This window comes from Bubalus kerabau, chromosome 1, assembly GCF_029407905.1.
Source record: "Bubalus kerabau isolate K-KA32 ecotype Philippines breed swamp buffalo chromosome 1, PCC_UOA_SB_1v2, whole genome shotgun sequence".
NCBI lineage: Eukaryota > Metazoa > Chordata > Mammalia > Artiodactyla > Bovidae > Bubalus > Bubalus kerabau.
In genome coordinates, this window is record NC_073624.1 from 24,264,519 (window position 1) to 24,287,599 (window position 23,081).

Consider the following 23,081-nt stretch of genomic DNA (forward strand, 5'->3'; position numbering starts at 1 on the left):
GGCATTCTGGGAGCATTCTCTCTGCAAAGCCCAGATTAGCTGCAGCAAATGATCATCTTAGCTGGCTTTCTGCTGTATGATTACTTCATCCCCACAAGCCAAGGGGCAAAGAGGAAGCCCAACCACTGGCTGAATGTGTTCAAGAGACAAAGCAGATCCCCAAATTCAGAAGCAATCCTAACTATATGGAAGGAGAGGTAGACAGCCTGACCAGTACTCAAGACACAGAACTGTGCAGTCTCATGGAGAGTTATGTAAATAAGAAAATTCTTGAATAATGAATAAATCACATTTAAGCCACAGTAATAAATTAAGAAAATAAATGCTTTGATATTTTCATAATACCAAATCTTAATATTTTCATAAATCACTCAGCGAGGAGAGAAAGAGGAAAATGTAAGCAATTAAAGAGAAATAAAGGATAACACACTCAAAGACAATCCAACTTTTCAGTCCGCAAGGTTATCTGATGATTTCTAATACCTAACAGACCACCTATACTAAATTAAAGAGCAGTAAGATCATTTTCATCTAAGCAGAATTACACGGAATGATTCTAGCCTAAAGTGTTTAAAATTTGAGCCAGATTTTTAAATAACTGAATTCAAGATTAGAATGACTAGTTTCACAAACTTTCTATTTTAAAACCTCACAACTATGCCACCCATCACAATTTTCTCTTCTCACTTTTCTTAACTCTCACTTCCCTAGCATATTACTTTCTCTCTTATTTCCCAATAACAACTGTCACAATGTCACAATGTCTACTTCTGAAGTGGACTTTCTTCCACTTTTTAAATTAACAGCTTTATAACATTTACGATTGTTACTATGTGAGTGATATCATAGTTCAAGTTCAAATTTAAATAGGCCTGCACCCCACTCCAGTACTCTTGCCTGGAAAATCCCATGGACGGAGGAGCCTGGTAGGCTGCAGTCCATGGGGTCGCTAAGAGTCAGACAGGACTGGGCGACTTCACTTTGACTTTTCACTTTCATGCATATCGGAGAAGGAAATGGCAACCCGCTCCAGTGTTCTTGCCTGGAGAATCCCAGGGACGGGAAGCCTGGTGGGCTGCCGTCTATGGGGTCGCACAGAGTCAGGCACGACTGAAGTGACTTAGCAGCAGCAGCATATTTTACACTTAAGTATCCCAAAATTCATTATGGTAAAACATAAACAGCTGCCAAGAAAGTAAAGTAACATGACTGAGAAATATAAGTAATACTAAAGATGAAATTACTTAGGCTTTCATTAGACATCTTAAAGTATCAGAAATTACATTATCAGTTCTTTGAAAGACTTTGGGGAGGAAAAAAAGTCTAAAGTCCTTTGTATATTATTAAATAAAAAGTTAAAATTCACTCTAATGAGCTTAACACAGAAGAATAAACAGATAGCAATAGCCAAAATCCCTCTCTAAAAGATATACGCATTTTACAACCTGACTGAAAGCATTGATGTACTGATAAGAAATGAGCCTGGCGTGCTGCAGTCTGCTGGGCTGTAAAGAGTTGGACTTGACCTGGCAACCAAACAACAAGAAATGAGACAGAACTGAGTTCAAATGTCCCCCTGCACTTACAATAACTTACTTCCACAAATTCTGTTTTCCTCACCTGTTATTAAAAGATGATAATCTAACCTGAGTTACTGTGAAGATTAAGTCATAATATATGAAAAAGCATTTAGGCAAAAAGCATTTAGGCATTATGCTTGGTACTTAATAAACATTTCATAAATGGCTCCTCAACTTTAGGATGTCTGTTTTCAGTATTTTAGTATTTCTGATTCAGGGATAATATTTTACAAGTTTAGTAAACATTTCATGTGCTAGTCAATAAAAAGCTTACTAGAGTCAAGTAAATACTAGACTTTGGCTTATTTATATTCCCAGGATCTCACACAATACAGTATGTATGAATTAGTTAGATTCATTAGTATTATTACATACTCAGTGAATGCCTGATAAAATGAAACATTTTAAATGAAATATGAAATTAACAAAAAGCACAGCTAAGATGGTTATCACTCATTGTCATATTCTTTGGTAATTTGTCTAGCCAATGGTGATCTGTTCCTCAAAGTACAGATTAGTGTACACTGTCTTCACCTGTCTTCTCTCTGGTTGGGACTACTCCCCTGGAAACTCAAGTGAAAAGAAGGAGTTGATCATGGACAGTGAGAGCAAATGTGGCAGGCAAGATTGAAGCCCAGTTCTTCAGTAGTATGCCTCAACTATAACGGGAATTAAAAAGTGGATCACTACAATGGGTACCAAAAGAAAGAAACCAAAACCCCAAGTGACATTATGCTTTAGTGCTGGCAACCTCTAAGCATCATCTCCTCCACCTGTCCATCATTTTCTTAAGAGTTCATTCTCGCCAGTATCCCAAGTACAGGTGTGCACTTGCTATCTAGTTCAGATTCCACGGCTGACAGGGGCCTCTTTCAAATTCTGCACCAACCAGACTTACCCTTTATAAGACACCTGTGCACTTGTATTCACTTTCTGTTTCTGGACCTCCTCCCAGAAAGTTGTCCTCTGCCCCTGACTCAGAACTCCCCATCTGTGTAGGAAACAAATCTACTTAATCACATCAAAGTACTACTATGATAAATTCTGACATCTGAACCTAACCTTAGAAGAGTTTCTCCACATCACAGTGAGGTTTTCTTAACACCTAAAAATATGACAACAGTGGTAGCAGTATATAGTGTTTGAAAAAAATCTCTACAAGTCTTTCACATGAAAACAGAACAACTAGGAAGGAAAACCAAAACCTCATGGACAACACTTACAACCAAGACAGGTAAGAAGGTATTACTTCAAAACCCTAGACACAGAAAGGAAAACTACCAACAGCTGTAAGATCTGATTAGCATCAGCACTTCTGCAGGAGGAATCAGAAGGAAAAAAATAGGGCATTTGGCAGATCCAGGCCCAGGAGAACAAACAGATAGCAATGGAAAGCTTCACAAACCAATCTGAGAGTAGCAGCTGACAAGGAATGGTTCTGGCCACTTGGAGAGTGAGTGAATACAAACACTGGATGGATGGTACGGAAGGGACTGGCATACTAACAAGGAACCCTCTCACTGGCCCAACAGAGCTCCCTTCCAGACAAAGGCCCAATCCGACCTACAGGGAACAGAAAGAAAGTGAGGATGACAGTGCAAGAGAAATAATGGAAAATAAGGTGCAGAAAAAAGTGGCAGAAGGAAACAGAGCTAGGAGTTCGCACAAAGCAAGCTGCCAACTTTTCAAACGCACACACTCAAGACTTCTGTGAAGTGAATGAAGTTATGATAAACTCTGCCTTCTTCAACAAGTTCCAGAAAAACAATTTCATGTGAAAATATAAAAATATATTAAGATCAAGCCCCATTTTAAAAGTTAGTTTTAAAGGCACTTCCCTGGAGGCCCAGTGGTTAAGACTCTGTACATCCAATGGAGGGGGCATGGGTTCAATCCCTGGTCAGGGAACTGACATCCCACAGGCCACAGATGTGGCCAAAGAAATAAAAAGTTAATATTAAAAACAAAAAAGAATAAAGAAAATAACATCCCTAAGGACAATACAAATACGCCAGAAAAACTGGCTCTAGAGCAAATAGTTTACAACCTATTACAAAATACTTTAAATGCTTTAAAGTAGTATACTAGTGATAAAAGAACAACAAAAATTTAAAATTTAAAACCTCAAACTGAGGTGAAAGAACTAATGAAAGTGTCAGAAGTCACTTCAATGAATTATCAACTAGAAATAACACAAGAGTGAATAAACGGAACCGATAAGGAAACAGAAACAGCTGGTGAAAATAAAGAATTTTTTCTTTTTTCGTGATTTTTTTCTGTTTTATTAAGAAATAATTAACATACTGGGTTGACTAAAAAGTTCATTTGGGTTTTTCTGCAAGATGTTAAAGAAAACATCTTACATATTATTATACATATTGTGTGTGTGTGCATATATGTATATAAAAGGCAAAGGTTGTTAAACTGGGTAAAACTAAACAAGATTCGACTGTATGCTGTCTACAAGAGGCACACATACCCAAAGACCCAAATTTACTGAAAGCCAACAGCAACCATAAGTGAGATGAAGTGGTCTATCAGACAAAACATACTTTCAGACAAAAAAATATTACTAGAGATAAAGCAGCACATTTTATAATGGCAGTCAAATCATCAAGAAGATATAGCTATTTTAAACATACACAAGTAAAAACAGCCCCAAACAAACAAAGCAAAACCTGACAGAACTGAAGGAAAAAATAAAACAGTAACAGTCTGAGATCTCAAAATCCTATTCTCATTAATAGGTAGGACAACTAGACAGAAAATCATCAAGGATATGGAACTTTGAATATTAGGACAAGTATCAATTAATTTTAAAAGACTGAAATCATACAAAGTATATTCTCTAAGATCCTGTTCAACGGCAAAAAAAAAAAAAAAAAAAAAAAAAAATCATCGCTTTCCCCCGAAGGTCAGGAACAAAGCAAGAATGTCTTCTATTCAGCAGAAGGTCTACTGAGTATTATGAAATAAGACTAAAGGCAACCAGATGGGAAGGGAAGAAATAAAACTGTCATTATTCACAGATGACATGATTCTGTATGCAGAGAACACTAAAGAATTTAAAAGAAAAAAAAAGCCTCAGACGTACATAATTCGACAAGGTTACAGCATACAAGATTAATATATAGAAATAAATTTCTACAGACTAGCAGTGAAAAATACAAAAAGTGATACAGCCAACTAATATTTAGCAAGGGAACCAAGAACAGCCAATGAAGAAAAAGCAGTTTCTTTAATAAATGGTGCTGAGAAAAACAGCAAAATTGTAATTTATTAAATAACTTGTTCCTAACACCATAAAAAATAACCAAATATTCGGAAGTGAATAAAAGAGTGTAAGACATCATACATAAAGTGGATCACAGATATAAATGTTAGGAATTAAAACAATAAAACTCTTAGAAAAGCATCTATCCTTGTGACTTTGGTTTAAGCAAAGATTTCTTAGTACTTCAAAAACACTTTTAACAACAACCAAGAAAAGCTAATAGATTGAACTTTTATTTCTAAGTAATATATCCAATGAAGAACTCATATCTAGAATACATAAAATTCTTACAGCTCAACAGTAAGAGAAATAAACGAATTTAACAGTGGGCAATTCACTTGAATAGTGTCTTAAATATTCAACTGAGCCTCACCTGAAGGAAGACTGAACTCAACTATATTCAAGAAGATTATAGGCAAAACAGATTGAAGGAAAGTTAATAATTTATCTTCTGGAATAGAGGCTAAAGAGAAGCATAAAGGAACCTAAGCCACACTGGCAAAATCTGGCATTACTTTCTCCAAAATCATCATTTTCTCCTGATTACATAAAGAGTACATGTATGTTCACTAGAAAAAAACTGGAAATAGAAATACAAAGTGTATCTTCCCATTCCTTGATTAGGTGCACATGTACAATGTGTACATGTATGTACACAAATACAAGCGACTTCCAAAGGTCAAGGCATGGAACACTGGTTTCTGTTATCAAGAGCTAAGGCACAACATGAAACCAACTAAGATAGAACAGGAAACCAACTAACCAACGGAATTTAGAATTAATAATTTGGTAGTAAAAATTCATTCGCTCTAATCACAGCCCCCAACAGGACGAAACGTAACAGCTGAGCCAAAGCAAGAGACAACTGAGGCACCTGCACCAAACACGAATAAAGTGCATTCGCCACCCATCAGGACTGAACTTCTTCACGGGATTATATGCAGCGGGCCCCATGCACCTTGTTGCATTAATGATGATTAATATGCCCTGAGGAAAAAATGGTTAATGTATGCATTCTGAAAGACTCCAATGCGTGCTGTCATCTTATTTAAACAACATCTGACTGTAACTTTTTATTTTTTTTTTTACAAAAAGTGAATTTCTGTAAATGCCCAGCATTTAGTGCATTATAATGACCTGTCTTCATTTCATAATGTATTGTAAAGATTTTAATATTATTAAATATTGGTTTCATATTAATTTTAGAGGCTATATAACACTGCACTGAATGTGCTATAATTAAAAAACCCATAGTGCCAACATTATATATTAAATAAAGCATCTTTAAACATAAACATATATTTTAAAAATTATATAATCATCAGTTGACAAAAATTTTTTGACCACAGTCTAGCAGAAACCTAACGGTATTTCTCCTGAGAACATGGTTCATTACCCACTGTATTTCAGTGTTCTGCTAACACCAAGAACTCTGCTGATACCATGATCCTGCTTATTCTCTGGCACCACTGAACTCATTCACAGCCAGCTTTAACTACACCTCTGATCTTTGCCTAACACGTTCAATCATGTCAACTTTGGTTGCCATAAGGTGCATGTCCTTTAGTGTCTGGTATATGCATGATTTCCCAGAGGTGCTAACAGAATCCAGATGAGGCCCATCTTCCACCCTACCCCACCTCCCTCTCACCAGCCTCACCTTCAGCCCTCCATCTCTAGAGTTGTGGTTACTACTGTTTATGTGGGTAAATTTCTTCAATTTGCTTCTGTGGGAAGCAGATTCTTCAGAAGCTCAGTAGATGACCAACCGTGCTGATCTGCCTGGGTCTGAGGGTGTTCCTGGAAACCAGGCAAACGGGGATGGCTGATCAGGAGCAGCTTGGACTGGGACATCCCTCAGTCTTGGAGAAATTCTTCAACATATCTGGTATGTGGTTGTTATCTCTGCCTAAGTCTCTAGCACTGATGCAAAATACCCCTATGTTTACAGTCCATGGCTTTAACAACCATTAACTTGGTAATGGCTATAAATCTAAGACTCCCTCTGAGACTACTCTGCTGAGCAGCAGGCTCATCCATCCAAAGCTCCCCAGACTTCATCATCACAGTTTTCCATTAGCAACTCAAATGCAAATGCAAACTTGTCCAAATTTGAATTCAATCTCACTCTCTTTCTACATTAAAAAAAAAAAAAAAAGAAGAAAGAAAAGAAAGGAAGGAAAAAGAATCTATCTTCCTTTCCTGAATCTTCTATCTCACTGAATGGCATTTCCATTGAATAAGCCATTCAAAGCAGAAACCTAGGAGCCATCATAAACACCATCAGGGAGCCACAAATGGTTTGACAGGATTGGGGCACAGCAGACAAGGGCAGAAGTGGTAAGAATATTGTCTAAAACAAGGTAAATAAATGAGATCATGTATATTACAGTGAAGAGATTGTACTTTTCTGGAGAATGATGATGACTAACTGCAAGACTTAAGGAAATGAAATCATTAGTCTTCATTCTCTACACAACTACCAAAGGTACTTCTAAAAGACAAATCCATCCAAGTCAATCTGCAACTTCAAAACCTCCAATGACTCAACACCTACAGGCTAAAATTCAAATGCCTCATTTTAGAATACTAGACCCTGTGCGATCTGGCTCTTAGCCAGTTCTCTACACTTGCCTCCAACCATCCCTCACATTTCCAACTGCAGTTGAATAGGAGGAACACTGACAAACCAAAGCGTTAATAACCTTCATAACTTTAATAACCATAACTTGAAAACCTGACTCTAGTCATCAGGAATTTAAAATTTTTCACAGAAAGAGCTTTTATATTTCTCCCAGTTTTTAAAGTTTATTATCTTTCTTCAGTATCTGTCAAGGCCAGTTAAAAGTGTGTGTTTATCCAAGATATCCAAGATACCTATGTCACAAAGTCAACTAACCATATACATGTAAACTACCTTCTGAACCCTATTCTGTTCCACTGACATCTATGCTCAGATTTAGTACCTCATTGTTTCAACTACTCTGGCTTTACAGGAAGCCCTGAAATCTAGTGCAAAGTCATAGTATCCAAAGTCCACGGTTTACCTTAAAGACCAGTCTTGGTGGTGATATACACATATACCTATCATTATACTACAAATTTTCTCACTGTCCTAAATTTAAATCCTCTGTGCCTACTCATGCCTTCACCCACCCTCTTTTCAGTCTCTTTTTAACTGAAATACTGATTTACAATATTCTGCTCGTTTCAGGTGTACTGCAAAGTGATTCAGTTATATATATATGTAACATATATGTATATATACTCTTTTCAAGATTCTTTCCCAATATAAGTTATTACAAAATATTGAATATAGTTCCCTGTGCTATACAGTAGGTCCTTGTTGGGTACCTATTTTATATATAGTAGTATGCATATTTTAACCCCAAACTCCTAATTTAATCCCTTCTCTTGCCCTTTCCCCTTTAGTAAATTTCTTTTCTATGTCTGTTTTAATCTCTAAGTTCCCTTATCATCTTTGCAGTTTATCTGTTCCAACAACCCCTGTTATTTGCCCTGTGTGTCTGAATCTGCTGATGCATACACATGGCGCAGTTCAATGTTTCCCTGTCCTCTACTTTCCCACACAATTCCTGCAAATAACAAGTCTGATCAGACTCCTAATGAATTGATCCTTTTGGCAAGATAAAAGGGGGTGACGCTCTTTTCTTCCATCAAATAGGGTCTGTTCTTTTCCTTGTGATGAAGCAGCCACTGATGTTCAATGCCTAGACTGAACAGTTCACTGGAAGTAATAAAATGCTGATATTCTAATTATTTCTCATTTACTAGCTGGAATAGCTTTTTTGTATCTACTAATTTGTTAGCTACTGGTAGATTCCTATAGAAAAGGGGAGATAAATTGCTGGATTCTTTCTCTTTATTACCAACATTCAAGCTAATGAACTGGTTGGTTCCCTTCATCCTCTGAAAGTAACTACTTCCTTTTCTTAAAATTAAAGAAAGACAGAAAATCAGTATGAACTTAAGGATTTAAACAAACCTGGTGGGTTTCAATCAATCTCTGACCAGAGAGAGACTTTTCAAGTTATTTCTCTGGGCTTTACGAAATGACTCTAGTAGCCTGTAACAGCTTCCATGCTATCCACTATGACATAACATCCCAGCTCAACTTGGGTATTTCCTGTAAGAGACTTAGGGTTACCCAAATCATACCTGATTTCTTTTAAGGTGGAACAGTTTTCCAAGAATACAGTCTGGGTGGGGTTTTTTTTCCCCCCCTAGTCCTCATCAGTGGTCATAAGAAATAAACATACATATTTGTATGTATTTTTATAACTTACAATAACTAATGAGCTCACACCAGTACTCTCAATTAAAACTCAGAATTATCAATTTCTCTTAAACTCCACAATACTACATCTATACATCTTTTCTTCCACACGGAGAGTTCTACATATTCACTGGCATTTGATTTAATATATCCAAAAATTACTCACTTATTTGATCCAAAACTAAAAATACTAATACCAATACACCAATGTAATTACCATAAAGAGTTAAACAAAATCTATGTATATAGTACCTGTACTTCTCACTCTGATTTTTTATTTTACTCCATTTTTTCTTTTTTAGCTATGCTGCAAAGCATGCAGGATCTTAGTTTCCCAACCAAGAATCAAACTCATGTCCCCTGCAGTAGAAGCCATGGCACCTTAACCACTAGATGGCCAGGGAAGTCCCTTCATTCCAATTTTTCAGAATGGTACTTTATTTACATTATCTAAACATACAGTCATTACATACCATACTCTCAATTTTAATCATCCTTTAATTTTCATACAAGTTAATTATATGTTTACTGCTCTTTACCAAGCCTTATTTTGTTATCTTGCTCATCACTGTGATTATCTAAAGCTCAGCCACTAGTCCATTTTCACAATGACTCAGGGAAATAGTATTTCTTGATTTCTTTCATGTTCATAGCAGTTCATCTATAGCTTTGTATAAGGAAAGTCAATTTTGCTGGGGGGAAAAATAATTGGTTCACACTCTCCCTGAGTATCTTTTAAAAATACTTCACTTAATTCTGACAAGGAGTGTTGCTGTGAGAAAGCCTAATGTGAATCTAATTTTCTTTTCCATTTGAAAAATTATTTATTTTACTATTAAAGGCCCAGAGAATATTTTCCTTTTTCTACAGAGTAACTTTACTAGAATATACCTTGGTGCTGTTTGCTTTAACTTGTATTACCAAGTACATAATGTTCTCTTATCAATCTGTAGATTCGAATCTCCTTTTAAGAAACTTTTCCTGAATTATAGTTTCTCATATTTGTTCTCTTACTTTCCTTAGGTTATCTTCCCAACAGGGTTTTTTATCTATGTGTTTTTCCTTCTTTGCCTATCTTTAATATTTGTCACTTTCTCTCAAATCCTTTTCATCTTTTTCCATTTCTTTTAGTCCTTAATTTTTCCCCCTTTACAACTTCAATTTAAAATCTTTTCGGTTTAGTCACTCTTGTGTCACTTCCAGTTTAGTTGGCTTTTCTGTAATTAGTTTTTTCTTTTACTTCTTTCCTCAGTTCTGGCATCTCATCTCTGAACTTTCTCATTCTAACTTATGTTGGTCTTTGATATGTAATATTGGTGTCTCAATTAGTGACAGTGCATTTTAAAGTGGAGGTTTGATCTATTCTGGGTTTCCCTGGTAGCACAGTTGGTAAAGAATCCACCTGCAATGCAGGAGACCCCGGTTCAATTCCTGGGTCGGGAAGATCTGCTGGAGAAGGCATAGGCTATCCATTCCAGTATTCTTTGGCTTCCCTGGTGGCTCAGCTGGTAAAGAATCCACCAGCAATGTGGGAGATCTGGGTTCAATCCCTGGGTTGGGAAGATTCCCTGGAGAAAGGAACTGCTACCTACTCCAGTATTCTGGCCTGGAGAATTCCATGGATTGTTTAGTCCATGGGGTCACAAAGAGTTGGACACGACTGAGAGCCTTTGGAACAACAGACTGGTTCCAAATAGGAAAAGGAGTACGTCAAGGCTGTATATTGTCACCCTGCTTAATTAACTTATTTGCAGAGTACATCATGAGAAACGCTGGGCTGGATGAAGCACAAGTTGGAATCAAGGTTGCTGGGAGAAGTATCAATAACCTCAGATATGCAGATGACACAACCCTTATGGCAGAAAGCAAAGAAGAACTGAAGAGCCTCTTGATGAAAGTGAAAGAGAAGAGTGAAAAAGTTGGCTTAAAACTCAACATTTAAAAACTAAGATCATGGCATCCAGTTCCATCACTGCATGGCAAAAAGATGGGGAAACAACGGAAACAGTGAGAGACTTTATTTTTTGGGGCTCCAAAATTACTGCATGGTGACTGCAGCCATGAAATTAAAAGATGCTTGCTTCTTGAAAGCAAAGTTATGACCAACCTAGACAGCATATTAAAAAGCAGAGACTTCCTTTGCCAATGAAGGTCCGTCTAGTCAAGGCTATGGTTTTTCCAGCAGTCATGTATGGATGTGAGAGTTGGACTATAAAGAAAGCTGAGCACCGAAGAACTGATGCTTTTGAACTGTGGTGTTGGAGAAGACTCTTGAGAGTCCCATGGACAGCAAGGAGATCCAACCAGTCAATCCTAAAGGAAATCAATCATTAATATTCATTAGAAGGACTGATGCTGAAGCTGAAGCTCCAATACTTAGGCCACCTGATGAAAAGAACGGACTCATTTGAAAAGACCCTGATGCTAGGAAAGATTGAAGGCAGGAGGAGAAGGGGACAACAGAGGATGAAATGTTTGGACTGCATCACAGACTCGACAGACATGAATTTGAGTAGGCTCCAGGAGTTGGTGATGGACAGGGAAGCCTGGCATGCTGCAGTCCATGGTGTCACAGAGCTGGACACAACTGAGCGACTAAACTGAACTGACTGAACTGAGCGTCTTTCACTTGATCTGTTCTATAATCATATTTTTCTGGGGCGTTTTCTACCTAAGGACATTATTCTGTTTTTCATTCTTTTCCCCCAGCTTTATCAGGTATAATCAACAAACAAATCTGAATGATAAACTGTATACAGTGATGATACACATATGCAAAATACTCATCCAGCTATTTACAGTATCTCACACACTGACTGGGGTTTCCTTTTTATGGTTTTTTTTAAAATGGGAACATCTATTTCCTCCAACTCCTTGACAGCCAGTTTTCTTTTGTTTCTATGAGTTTGTGACATTTTTTAAGATTCCTCATATATGTGACACATCCAATATTTGTCTTCCTTTATCTGGCTCATTTCACTGATCATTAGGGCCTCAGAGTCCATGCATGTAACCACAAACAGCAAGATGTCCTTCCTTCTCGTGGCTGAATATTCTACTGAATGTGTATATACCACATCTTCTTTATCCATTCATCCACTGACAGACATTTTGATTGTTTCATGTACTGGATACTGTGAATAATTCCACTATGAACATGGAAGTGCAGATATCGCCTCAAGATTGTTTTCATTTCCTCTGGATTAGAATTCCAGAAGTGGGATTACTACATCATATGGAGTAATATTTTTAATTTTTTGAGGAGGCACCATACTGTTTGCTTGAGGTTTCAAACACATGCTTACAAAATCATAACCAACACCAATGTCAAGGAGCTTGTCTCCTGTTTCTTCTCTAAAAAAATTTATAGTTTCAGGTCTTATACTGACATCTTTAATTCATTTTTTTTATTTTATTTTTAAACTTTACATAATTGTATTAGTTTTGCCAAATATCAAAATGAATCCACCACAGGTATACATGTGTTCCCCATCCTGAACCCTCCTCCCTCCTCCCTCCCCATTCCATCCCTCTGGGTCGTCCCAGTGCACCAGCCCCAAGCATCCAGTGTCGTGCATCGAACATGGACTGGCAACTCATTTCATATATGATATTTTACATGTTTCAATGCCATTCTCCCAAATCTTCCCACCCTCTCCCTCTCCCACGGAGTCCATAAGACTGTTCTATACATCAGTGTCTCTTTTGCTGTCTCGTACACAGGGTTATTGTTACCATCTTTCTAAATTCCATATATATGCGTTAGTATACTGTATTGGTGTTTTTCTTTCTGGCTTACTTCACTCTGTATAATAGGCTCCAGTTTCATCCACCTCATTAGAACTGATTCAAATGTATTCTTTTTAATGGCTGAGTAATACTCCATTGTGTATATGTACCACTGCTTTCTTATCCATTCGTCTGCTGATGGACATCTAGGTTGCTTCCATGTCCTGGCTATTATAAACAGTGCTGCGATGAACATTGGGGTACATGTGTCTTTTTCAATTCTGGTTTCCTCAGTGTGTATGCCCAGCAGTGGGATTGCTGGATCATAAGGCAGTTCTATTTCCAGTTTTTTAAGGAATCTCCACACTGTTCTCCATAGTGGCTGTACTAGTTTGCATTCCCACCAACAGTGTAAGAGGGTTCCCTTTACTCCACAGCCTCTCCAGCATTTATTACTTGTAGACTTTTGGATCGCAGCCATTCTGACTGGTGTGAAATGGTACCTCATAGTGGTTTTGATGTGCATTTCTCTGATAATGAGTGATGTTGAGCATCTTTTCATGTGTTTGTGAGCCATCTGTATGTCTTCTTTGGAGAAATGTCTATTTAGTTCTTTGGCCCATTTTTTGATTGGGTCATTTATTTTTCTGGAGTTGAGCTGTAGGAGTTGCTTGTATATTCGGAAAGAATAAAATACTTAGGAATATATCTACCTAAAGAAACTAAAGACCTATATATAGAAAACTATAAAACACTGGTGAAAGAAATCAAAGAGGACACTAACAGATGGAGAAACATACCATGTTCATGGGTTGGAAGAATCAATATAGTGAAAATGAGCATACTACCCAAAGCAATCTATAGATTCAATGCAATCCCTATCAAGCTACCAACAGCATTCTTCACAGAGCTAGAACAAATAATTTCACAATTTGTATGGAAATACAAAAAACCTCGAATAGCCAAAGTGATCTTGAGAAAGAAGAAGGGAACTGGAGGAATCAACCTACCTGACTTCAGGCTCTACTACAAAGCCACAGTTATCAAGACAGTATGGTACTGGCACAAAGACAGAAATATAGATCAATGGAACAAAATAGAAAGCCCAGAGATAAATCCACGCACATATGGACACCTTATCTTTGACAAAGGAGGCAAGAATATACAATGGATTAAAGACAATCTCTTTAACAAGTGGTGCTGGGAAATCTGGTCAACCACTTGTAAAAGAATGAAACTAGAACACTTTCTAACACCATACACAAAAGTAAACTCAAAATGGATTAAAGATCTAAACGTAAGACCAGAAACTATAAAACTCCTAGAGGAGAACATAGGCAAAACACTCTCTGACATACATCACAGCAGGATCCTCTATGACCCACCTCCCAGAATATTGGAAATAAAAGCAAAAATAAACAAATGGGACCTAATTAACCTTAAAAGCTTCTGCACATCAAAGGAAACTATTAGCAAGGTGAAAAAACAGCCTTCAGAATGGGAGAAGATAATAGCAAATGAAGCAACTGACAAACAACTAATCTCAAAAATATACAAGCAACTCCTACAGCCCAACTTTAATTCATTTTTAGTTGATTTTGTGTGTGGTATAAGACAGGGATCTAGTTTCATCCTTTCGGGTGTGGATATCCAGTTTTCTCACACTATTTGCTGAAGATACTACAGAAACTGTAACGAAGACATTAGTTTCCCCACTGAACATTCTTGGCTCCTCTGTCATAAACTGACTGACCAAATACGCATGGGTTTGTTTCTGGGCTCTCTATTCCATTCCACTGATCTAGTGTCTGTCTTTACGCCAATACCATACCACTTTGAGTAATACAGTTTGCAAATATAGTTTGAAGTTATAAAGTGTAATGCCTCCAGCTTTATTCTTTCTCAAGATTCCTTTAGCTAATTTGCGTTTTTTTGCAATTCCACACAAATTTTAGAATTGTTTGTTCTACTTCTGTGAAAAGTGCACTGGAACTCTGATTTGTGCACTGGACTGCACTACATTTGTAGATGGATTTCCATAGTATGGATGTTTTAACAAATTAATTTTTCTAATCTGTGAGCATGAAATATCTTTCAATTTATTTGTGTCTTCTTCAATACCTTTCATCAGCATCATAGTTCTGTGTATAGGTCTTTTACGTCTTTGGTTAAACTTATTAGGTATTTTTTTTTTTGTATGATACAATAAATAAGATTGTTTCCTTAATTTCTCTGACAGTTTGTTATTAACATACAGAAATATAGGTGATTTTTGTATATTGATTTTGTATCCAGCAATCTAACTGAATCTGTTTATTAGTTCAAACAGTTCTGTAGTGGCGTTTCCAGGATTTCCTATGTATAACATGAGACCATCTGCAAATAGTTTTACTTCTTCCTTTTTACTGAGATGCATTTTCCTTCTTTTCCTTGCCTAACTACTCTGGTTAGAACCTCTAGCACCGTGCTGATTAAAAATGGCAAGAGTAAACATCCTTATCTTGCTCTGACCTTAGATGAAAAACTTTCAGTTTTCCACTTTTGAATATATTTTTAGTTGTGGGTTTGTCATACATAGCTTTCACTGTTGAGGTATGTTCCCTCTATACCCACTCTTGAGAATTAATCATGAATGGATGTTGAATTTTATCAAATGCTTTTTCTGCACCTATTGAGATGATCACACAATTCTCATCCTTCATTTTGTTAATGTGCTGAATCACATTAATTTGCATATATTGAACAATCCTTGTACCCACTTGATTGTGGAGTATGATCCTTTTAATGTGCTGCTGAATTCAGTTTGCTAGTTCTGAGTTGAGAACTTCTGCAGCTATATTCATTAAGAATATTGGCCTGTAATTTTCTTTTCTTGTAGGTTTCTTGTTTGGTTTTGGTATCAAGATAATGCTAACCACATAAAATGAGTTTTTAAGAATTCCCTCCTCTTCTATTTTTCAGGAGACTTTAAGAAAGATTGGTACTAATTCTTTCTCAAATGTCTGGTACAATTTGCCAGTGAAGTCTTCTGGTCCTCTACTTTTGTTTTGGGGAGGTTTTTAATTACTAATTTAATCTCCTTATAAATAATTGGTTTGTTCAAATTTTCTATTTCTTCATGATTCAGTCATGATCTCTTTCTTCTAAGCTGTTCAATTTGATGGTATATATTGTTGACAGTAGTCTCTTATGATCCTTTGTATTTACAGTTGTAATGTCTCCTCTTTCTGATTTTATTTCAGTCTCCTCTCTTTCTTATTAAGTTGAACTAAAGGTTTGTATATTTTCTCTTCAAAAAACCAACTCTTGCTTTTTCAATGATCTTTCTGTATTTTTAATTTTTATTTCATTTATTTCCACTCTGATTTGTTATTCCCTTCTTTGTGGCAGCTGTGGGCTTAGTTTCTCCTTCTTTATCTAGCTCTTTGAGGTTTAACATTAGGTTGTTTATTTGAGACTTTTCTTGTTTCAAATGTAAGCATTTATCACTATGAACTTACCTCTTAGAAACCCTGTAAGTTTTGGTATGTTGTATTTCTATTTTCATTGGTCTCCAGATATTTTTTATTTTCCTTTGACAGCCTCCTTCAACCACAGGTTTTTCAGGAGAATCTTGTTTAATCCTCCATGTAATTTTGAATTTTCCAATTTTCTTTTGTTTTTAATTAAGGTATAATTGACATACAACATTAGTTTCAGGTTTACAACATAATAATTTGATACTTCTATATAATGTATAATGATTGCAACAAGTCTAGTTAACAACCACTGCATACCCTAACTTGAAAAGACACATGCATCCCTATGTTCACTCAACATAATTCACAACAGGAAATGAAAAGGAAACAACCCAAGTGTCACTGATGGTGGGATGGATAAAGAAGATATGCTATATATGTACAACAAAATATTAGTCAGCCATACAAAAGAATGAAATATTACTAGTTTTAACAATATGAATAGACTTTGAGGGCATCATGCTAAGCGAAATAAGACAGAGAAAGAGGAATACTGTATGATCTCACTTATATGTTGAATCTAAACAAACAAATGAACTAAAAACCAAGCTCACAGATAGAACAGATTGATGGTTGCCACAGGCAAGGTATGGGGGCTAGTGAAATGGCTAACAGGCGTCAAAAAGATACAAACTTCCAGGTATTAAAAAAAAAAAGTTAAGTCCTGAGAATGTAATCCACAGCACTGCAACTATAGTTAATAATACTATCTTACATATTTCAAAGTTCAGTTCAGATCAGTCACTCAGTCATGTCTGACTCTTTGTGACCCCATGAACCACAGCACGCCAGGCCTCCCTGTCCATCACCAACTCCCAGAGACCATCCAAACCCATTTCCATTGAGTCAGTGATGCAATCCAGCCATCTTATCCTCTGTCCTCCCCTTTTCCTCCTGCCCTCAATCTTTCCCAGCATCAGAGTCTTCTCCAATGAGTTAGCTCTTCGCATCAGGTGGCCAAAGTATTTGAGTTTCAGCTTCAACATCAGTCCTTCCAATGAATACCCAGGACCAATCTCCTTAGGATGGACTGGTTGGATCTCCTTGCAGTCCAAAGGACTCTCAAGAGTCTTCTCCAACACCACAGTTCAAAAGCATCAATTCTTCGGTACTCAGCTTTCTTTATAGTCCAACTCTCACATCCATATATGACCACTGGAAAAACCATAGCCTTGTAACATTTCAAAGTTACTAAAACAGTAAATCTTAAAGGTTCTCATCACAAGAAAAAAATAAAAATAGTGCAACTATATATGGCAACAGATGTTTTCACTTTGACAAATTCCTTCAATTATCTAAGGCTTTCTGTTTCTGCTGGGGTCTTAAAATGAGACCACTAGAAATCCAAATAATCTTCCAAACACAAGGACATCAAGTGTCTTTAAAAATATGAACACAACAACCTTGTAAATCAACTACTTTTGAATAAAAAACTTAAATAAAAAAAATCTGAACATGATCTGAGTGGGAATTCCATGTTTATATACTTTGTCTCTGTCTTCTGTGGATACCAGGATACAGCAAATATGCAGTAGGTTTTCTCCTGATCTAGAGGTCAGCAAACCAGAGTCCACTGGCTCAAAAATGTTTTATGGAACAAAACCATGCCCATTCCCTTAAGTATTCTATATAGCTTCTTTCACACCACAACAGCAGAGGTAAATAGTTGCAACAGAGATATGGCCCACAAAGCGTATAATGACTTGGCTCGTCACAGGAAAAATTGGCCAACCCTGTCCTGGTTTACAGGTTTATCAAATAAGCTTCCACAAACAGCACCTGGTGGGCTCTGTGGGCAATTCTGAAGGATGAGCTCTTTGTCGTACTAGGAGTCCAGCACATTACAGAATGTTTAGTATCCCTGGCCCGCCAGGGAACTAAAATGCTAGGAGTACTCCCAGTCTCTGTGTCAACCAAAATTCCCCACACATTTCCAAACACTCTGGAAGAGAGTGGAAGTACTATCCCTGATTGAGAACCACTGAAGAACTAAATTAGCTCAGAGTAAAGGAGGAGAAAATACAGTCCATAAATTCTAAATGCCACCAAGACAGATGAGAAATGTCATTACCTTTATAGAAAGCAAACTAAAAATCTATTCTTCTTCCCCTTTGACACTTAAGCCAAAAATATGTTAACAACTTCTTGATAAAATTAGGCTTTATAATTTGACTATCATGGGGCTGACTTAAAGTTTAAAAACATAAGGCAATCTTACCGATTTGTTCCATCCAGATTTGATCGGTGAATGAAATTAAGTTTTGCATCTGCCCAATAAAGCTTCCGTTCCTCATAATCCAAAGTTAGTCCATTTGGCCAGTAAATTTCAGTGTTTATTATGACGAAACGATCTGAACCATCCATTCCAGCACGTTCTATCTTTGGTACTTCTCCCCAGTCTGTCCAGTACATGAACCTAAAAAAAATATGAAAAATAAACCCATGACATAAGCAGGTTAACTACCAAGTATCTTACAATCATCACTACTGGATAAAGAAAGCTCTCTAAGAAACACTAAAACTGAAATTCCTAGAAATTGTTATTGAAATTTTAATCATCTATCTTTTTGCTTCCATGATGGTAATAACTGATTCAAGTCCAGCATCATCCACAACAAGAAAACCATGTGATCAAAGCTTTTAGGGAAAAAGGGTATTTACACTGTCTCGGTGTATCTCCCCATAAATTAACAATAATGTTAAGAGAAAATAAACTTGGTGGACAACACCTTACTCACATCATCCATCATCAGTTAAGGAAAATACTGGCAATATGTTGGGAAAAAATGTACCATTTTTTATGTTAAGTTCTCTTACACAGTATTTCTGTCCAAAAATGCATAACTTGAACAAAATTATAAAGGAAACAGACTACCAAATTAAAGAACATTCTAGAAAACAACTGCCTTTGAACATATCAATGTTAATAAAGTCAAAGAAAGGCAGATAAATTAATCTGGGTAAAAAGAGAAAAAAGAGACTACTGTAGTAACTACTGCATACAGTGTATCAAACTGGTTGATAGGTTGGGGAAACGGCTGCTGCTGCTAAGTCCCTTCAGTCGGGTCTGACTCTGTGCGACCCCAGAGACGGCAGCCCACCAGACTCCCCAGTCCCTGGGATTCTCCAGGCAAGAACACTGGAGTAGGTTGTCACTGCCTTCTCTGGGCAAACTGTTACAAAGATATTATTGGGTAACTTGGCAAAATCTGATGGTATGTCAAATTCTATAATAGAAATGTATTAATGTTAATTTACTAGGTATGATCATTTTACTGTGGTTTGGGTAAAGAGAATTTCATTGTGAGAATGCAAGACTTCCCAGTTTCCAAACAGTCTTATATGCAAGATAACCTTACTAAATACTTTTCTAAAAGAGACTGCTTAAGGTGATTATTATAACACAGTATTACACAATATTAGAGCTTTAAATACAGAACCATAATATATAACAATAGTAACAAAACGGAGAAGGAAAAACAAAGATTAGTACTGAAGCAAAGTTTCTGTATTTTACTGGAATTAAATTAGCATTAATCTGAAGTCCATTGTGATTAAAAATGATATTATAATCTCTTAATAAATACTAAGAAAATATCTAAAAAATTATAGCTAAAAATTGAACCAAGAAATTAAAATTATACCCTAGAAAACATCTGCTTAATGGAAGCAGTTAAGTTGAAGCAAAATAACAAAAAAGCAAGACATAAGGAAAACTTAAATTGAAGAAAGTAGGGAAAACAACTAGACCATTCAGGTATGACCTAAATCAAATCCCTTACGATTATACAGTGAAAGAAAGTGAAGCTGCTCAGTCGTGTCTGGCTCTTCGCAACCCCATGGACTGTATGTAGCCTACCAGGCTCCTCCGTCCACGGGATTTTCCAGGCAAGAGTACAGGAGTGGGGTGCCACTGCCTTCTCCAAAAATTCTCCTAGCCAGGCTTCAACATTACGTGAACTGTGAATTTCCAGGTGTTCAAGAAAAGGTGGTTTTAGAAAAGGCAGAGGTACCACAGATCAAATTGCCAACATCCATTGGATTATCGAAAAAGTACGAGTTCAAAAACAACATCTACTTCTATACTTTACTGACTAAGCCAAAGTTTTGACTGTGTGGATCACTACCAACTGTGGAAAATTCTGAAAGAGATGGGAATACCAGACCACCTGACCTGCCTCTTGAGAAATCTGAATGCAGGTTAGGAAGCAACAGTTAGAACTGGACATGGAACAACAGACTGGTTCCAAATAGGAAAAGGAGTAGTCAAGGCTGTATATTGTCACCCTGCTTATTTAACTTATATGCAGAGTACATCATGAGAAATGCTGGGCTGGAAGGAGCACAAGCTGGAATCAAGATTGCTGGGAGAAATATCAATAACCTCAGATATGCAGATGACACCACCCTTATGGCACAAAGTGAAGAGGAAATAAACAGCCTCTTGATGAAAATGAAAGAGGAGAGTGAAAAAGTTAGCTTAAAGCTCAACATTCAGAAAACGAAGATCATGGCATCTGGTCCCATCACTTCATGGCAAATAGATGGAGAAATAGTGGAAACAATGACAGACTTTATTTTGGGGGGCTCCAAAATCACTGCAGATAGTGACTACAGCCATGAAATTAAAAGACGCTTACTCCTTGGAAGGAAAGTTATGACCAACTTAGACAGCATACTAAAAAGCAGAGACATTACTTTGTCAACAAAGGTCCATCTAGTAGCAATGGCACCCCACTCCAGTACTCTTGCCTGGAAAATCCCACAGACAGAGGAGCCTGGTAGGCTCCAGTCCATGGGGTCGCTAAGAGTCGGGCACAACTGAGCAACTATACTTTCACTTTTCACTTTCATGCATTGAAGAAGGAAATGGCAACCCACTCCAGTATTCTTGCCTGGAGAATCCCAGAACGGAGGAGCCTGGTGGGCTACCGTCTATGGGGTCGCACAGAGTCGGACACGGCTGAAGCAACTCAGCAGCAGCAGTCAAGGCTATGGTTTTTCCAGTAGTCATGTATGGATATGAGAGTTGGACTATAAAGAAAGCTGAGCGCCGAAGAATTGATGCTTTTGAACTGTGGTGTCGGAGAAGACTCTTTAGAGTCCCTGGACTGCAAGGAGATCCAACCAGTCCATCCTAAAGGAGATCAGTCCTGGGTGTTCATTGGAAGGACTGATGTTGAAGCTGAAACTCCAATACTTTGGCCACCTGATGGGAAGAACTAACTCATTGGAAAAGACCCTAATGTTGGGAAAGACTGAAGGCAGAAGGAGAAGGGGACGAAAGAAGATGAGATGGTTGGATGGCATCACCTACTCAATGGACATGAGTATGAGTAAACTCTGGGAGTTGGTGATGGACAGGGAAGCCTGGTGTGCTGCAGTCCATGGGGTCGCAAAGAGTCAGACGTGACTGAACTGAAGGAAAACAAAATTACAGACATAACTACATTCAAGTAAATAACAACAATAAAATATAAATGGATTAAAGATTCCATTCAAAAAAATAATCATAGAGGGTAAAGCCAACAGGTATTTGGGAAGAAAAAAATGACAGGACTTGGCTTGAGGAGTGACGAAGAGCAGGAACTAAAGATAATTTCTAGGTCTCTTGTCAAAAAAGGGATGCCTTAAAAGAGGTAAATATTAATAAACATTAAAATAAATACACAGCTTTTAAAGTAAAAGATGTTCAGCCATATACCACCAAGCAGTATGATGTCATATTTGAGATATCACCATAACAGGAACGGTTCTTTTGAACTCTTCAATTATAAATCATATAATTTATTACTACAAGTACTTTAAGTGTGGAAAAGTTGGATTATAAAAGATAGTGTAGCGATGATGTAAAGCCGAGATTCCAGAGCTAGGGTGCTCAGGCCTGCCACTCCCAGACACATGATTTTGAGCAAGTTATTTCACCTTTCTGTCCCTCATATTCCTTATAACACAAGGATTAAAAACAGATGCATGTCAAATGGTTTCTGTCAGAATATATCAGTTAATATATGCAAAGCACTTAGAGGCTCTATCTATGCTCTGGCTATTGTTTTTTACATCATAAATCTCTTGTTCATGGTTTCACTTTTAGAATGAACGGCAAAGTTATTAACACAATCTTTATGCTATCTGGCCCCTACCCATCTCTTCAGCTTCAATTAACACCACTCTTCTCTTTATCACCTTGGGCTTCCCAGGTGATGTCATGGTAAAGAATACACCTGTCAATGCATGAGATGAAGAAGATGTGGGTTTGATCCCTGGATTGGAAAGATTCCCTGCAGTAGGAAATGGCAACCCACTCCAGTATTCTTGCCTGGAAAATTCTATTGACAGACGAGCATGGTGGGCTCTAGTCCATGAGGCTGCAGAGAGTCAGATACAACTGCGCATGCATGCGCGCGCGCGCACACACACACACCCTTATTTATTATATGCCGGGTACACATACACACACACACACACATACACACACACCCTTATTTATTATACACACACACACCCCCACACACCCTTATTTATTATACACACACACACCCCCACACACCCTTATTTATTATACACACACCCCCACACACCCTTATTTATTATATGCCAGGTCCCATACTCCCTGGCAGTACAGGGCTTTCCCTTTACCTATTATCTTCTCTTTCAGAGTTCAACTTAAATCAAGTTTTCTC

General features: G+C 37.3%; 1 protein-coding gene across 10 annotated transcripts in view; it reads right to left on the minus strand.

The window, feature by feature from the left end:
* Positions 1–23,081, minus strand: part of LRP6 (LDL receptor related protein 6) — a 178,109-nt gene that overhangs the window by 80,907 nt on the left and 74,121 nt on the right. For 5 of the 10 annotated variants that reach the window (XM_055570411.1, XM_055570414.1, XM_055570413.1 and 2 more), the window contains 2 exons: positions 18,617–18,814; positions 2,479–2,571 (listed from right to left, as the gene is read on the minus strand). In XM_055570411.1, the coding sequence (XP_055426386.1) occupies positions 2,479–2,571; positions 18,617–18,814 (291 nt within the window). Of the gene's footprint in view, positions 1–2,478; positions 2,572–18,616; positions 18,815–23,081 lie in introns of those variants that run through there. The other 5 variants (XM_055570416.1, XM_055570415.1, XM_055570412.1 and 2 more) reach the window with 2 other exon arrangements.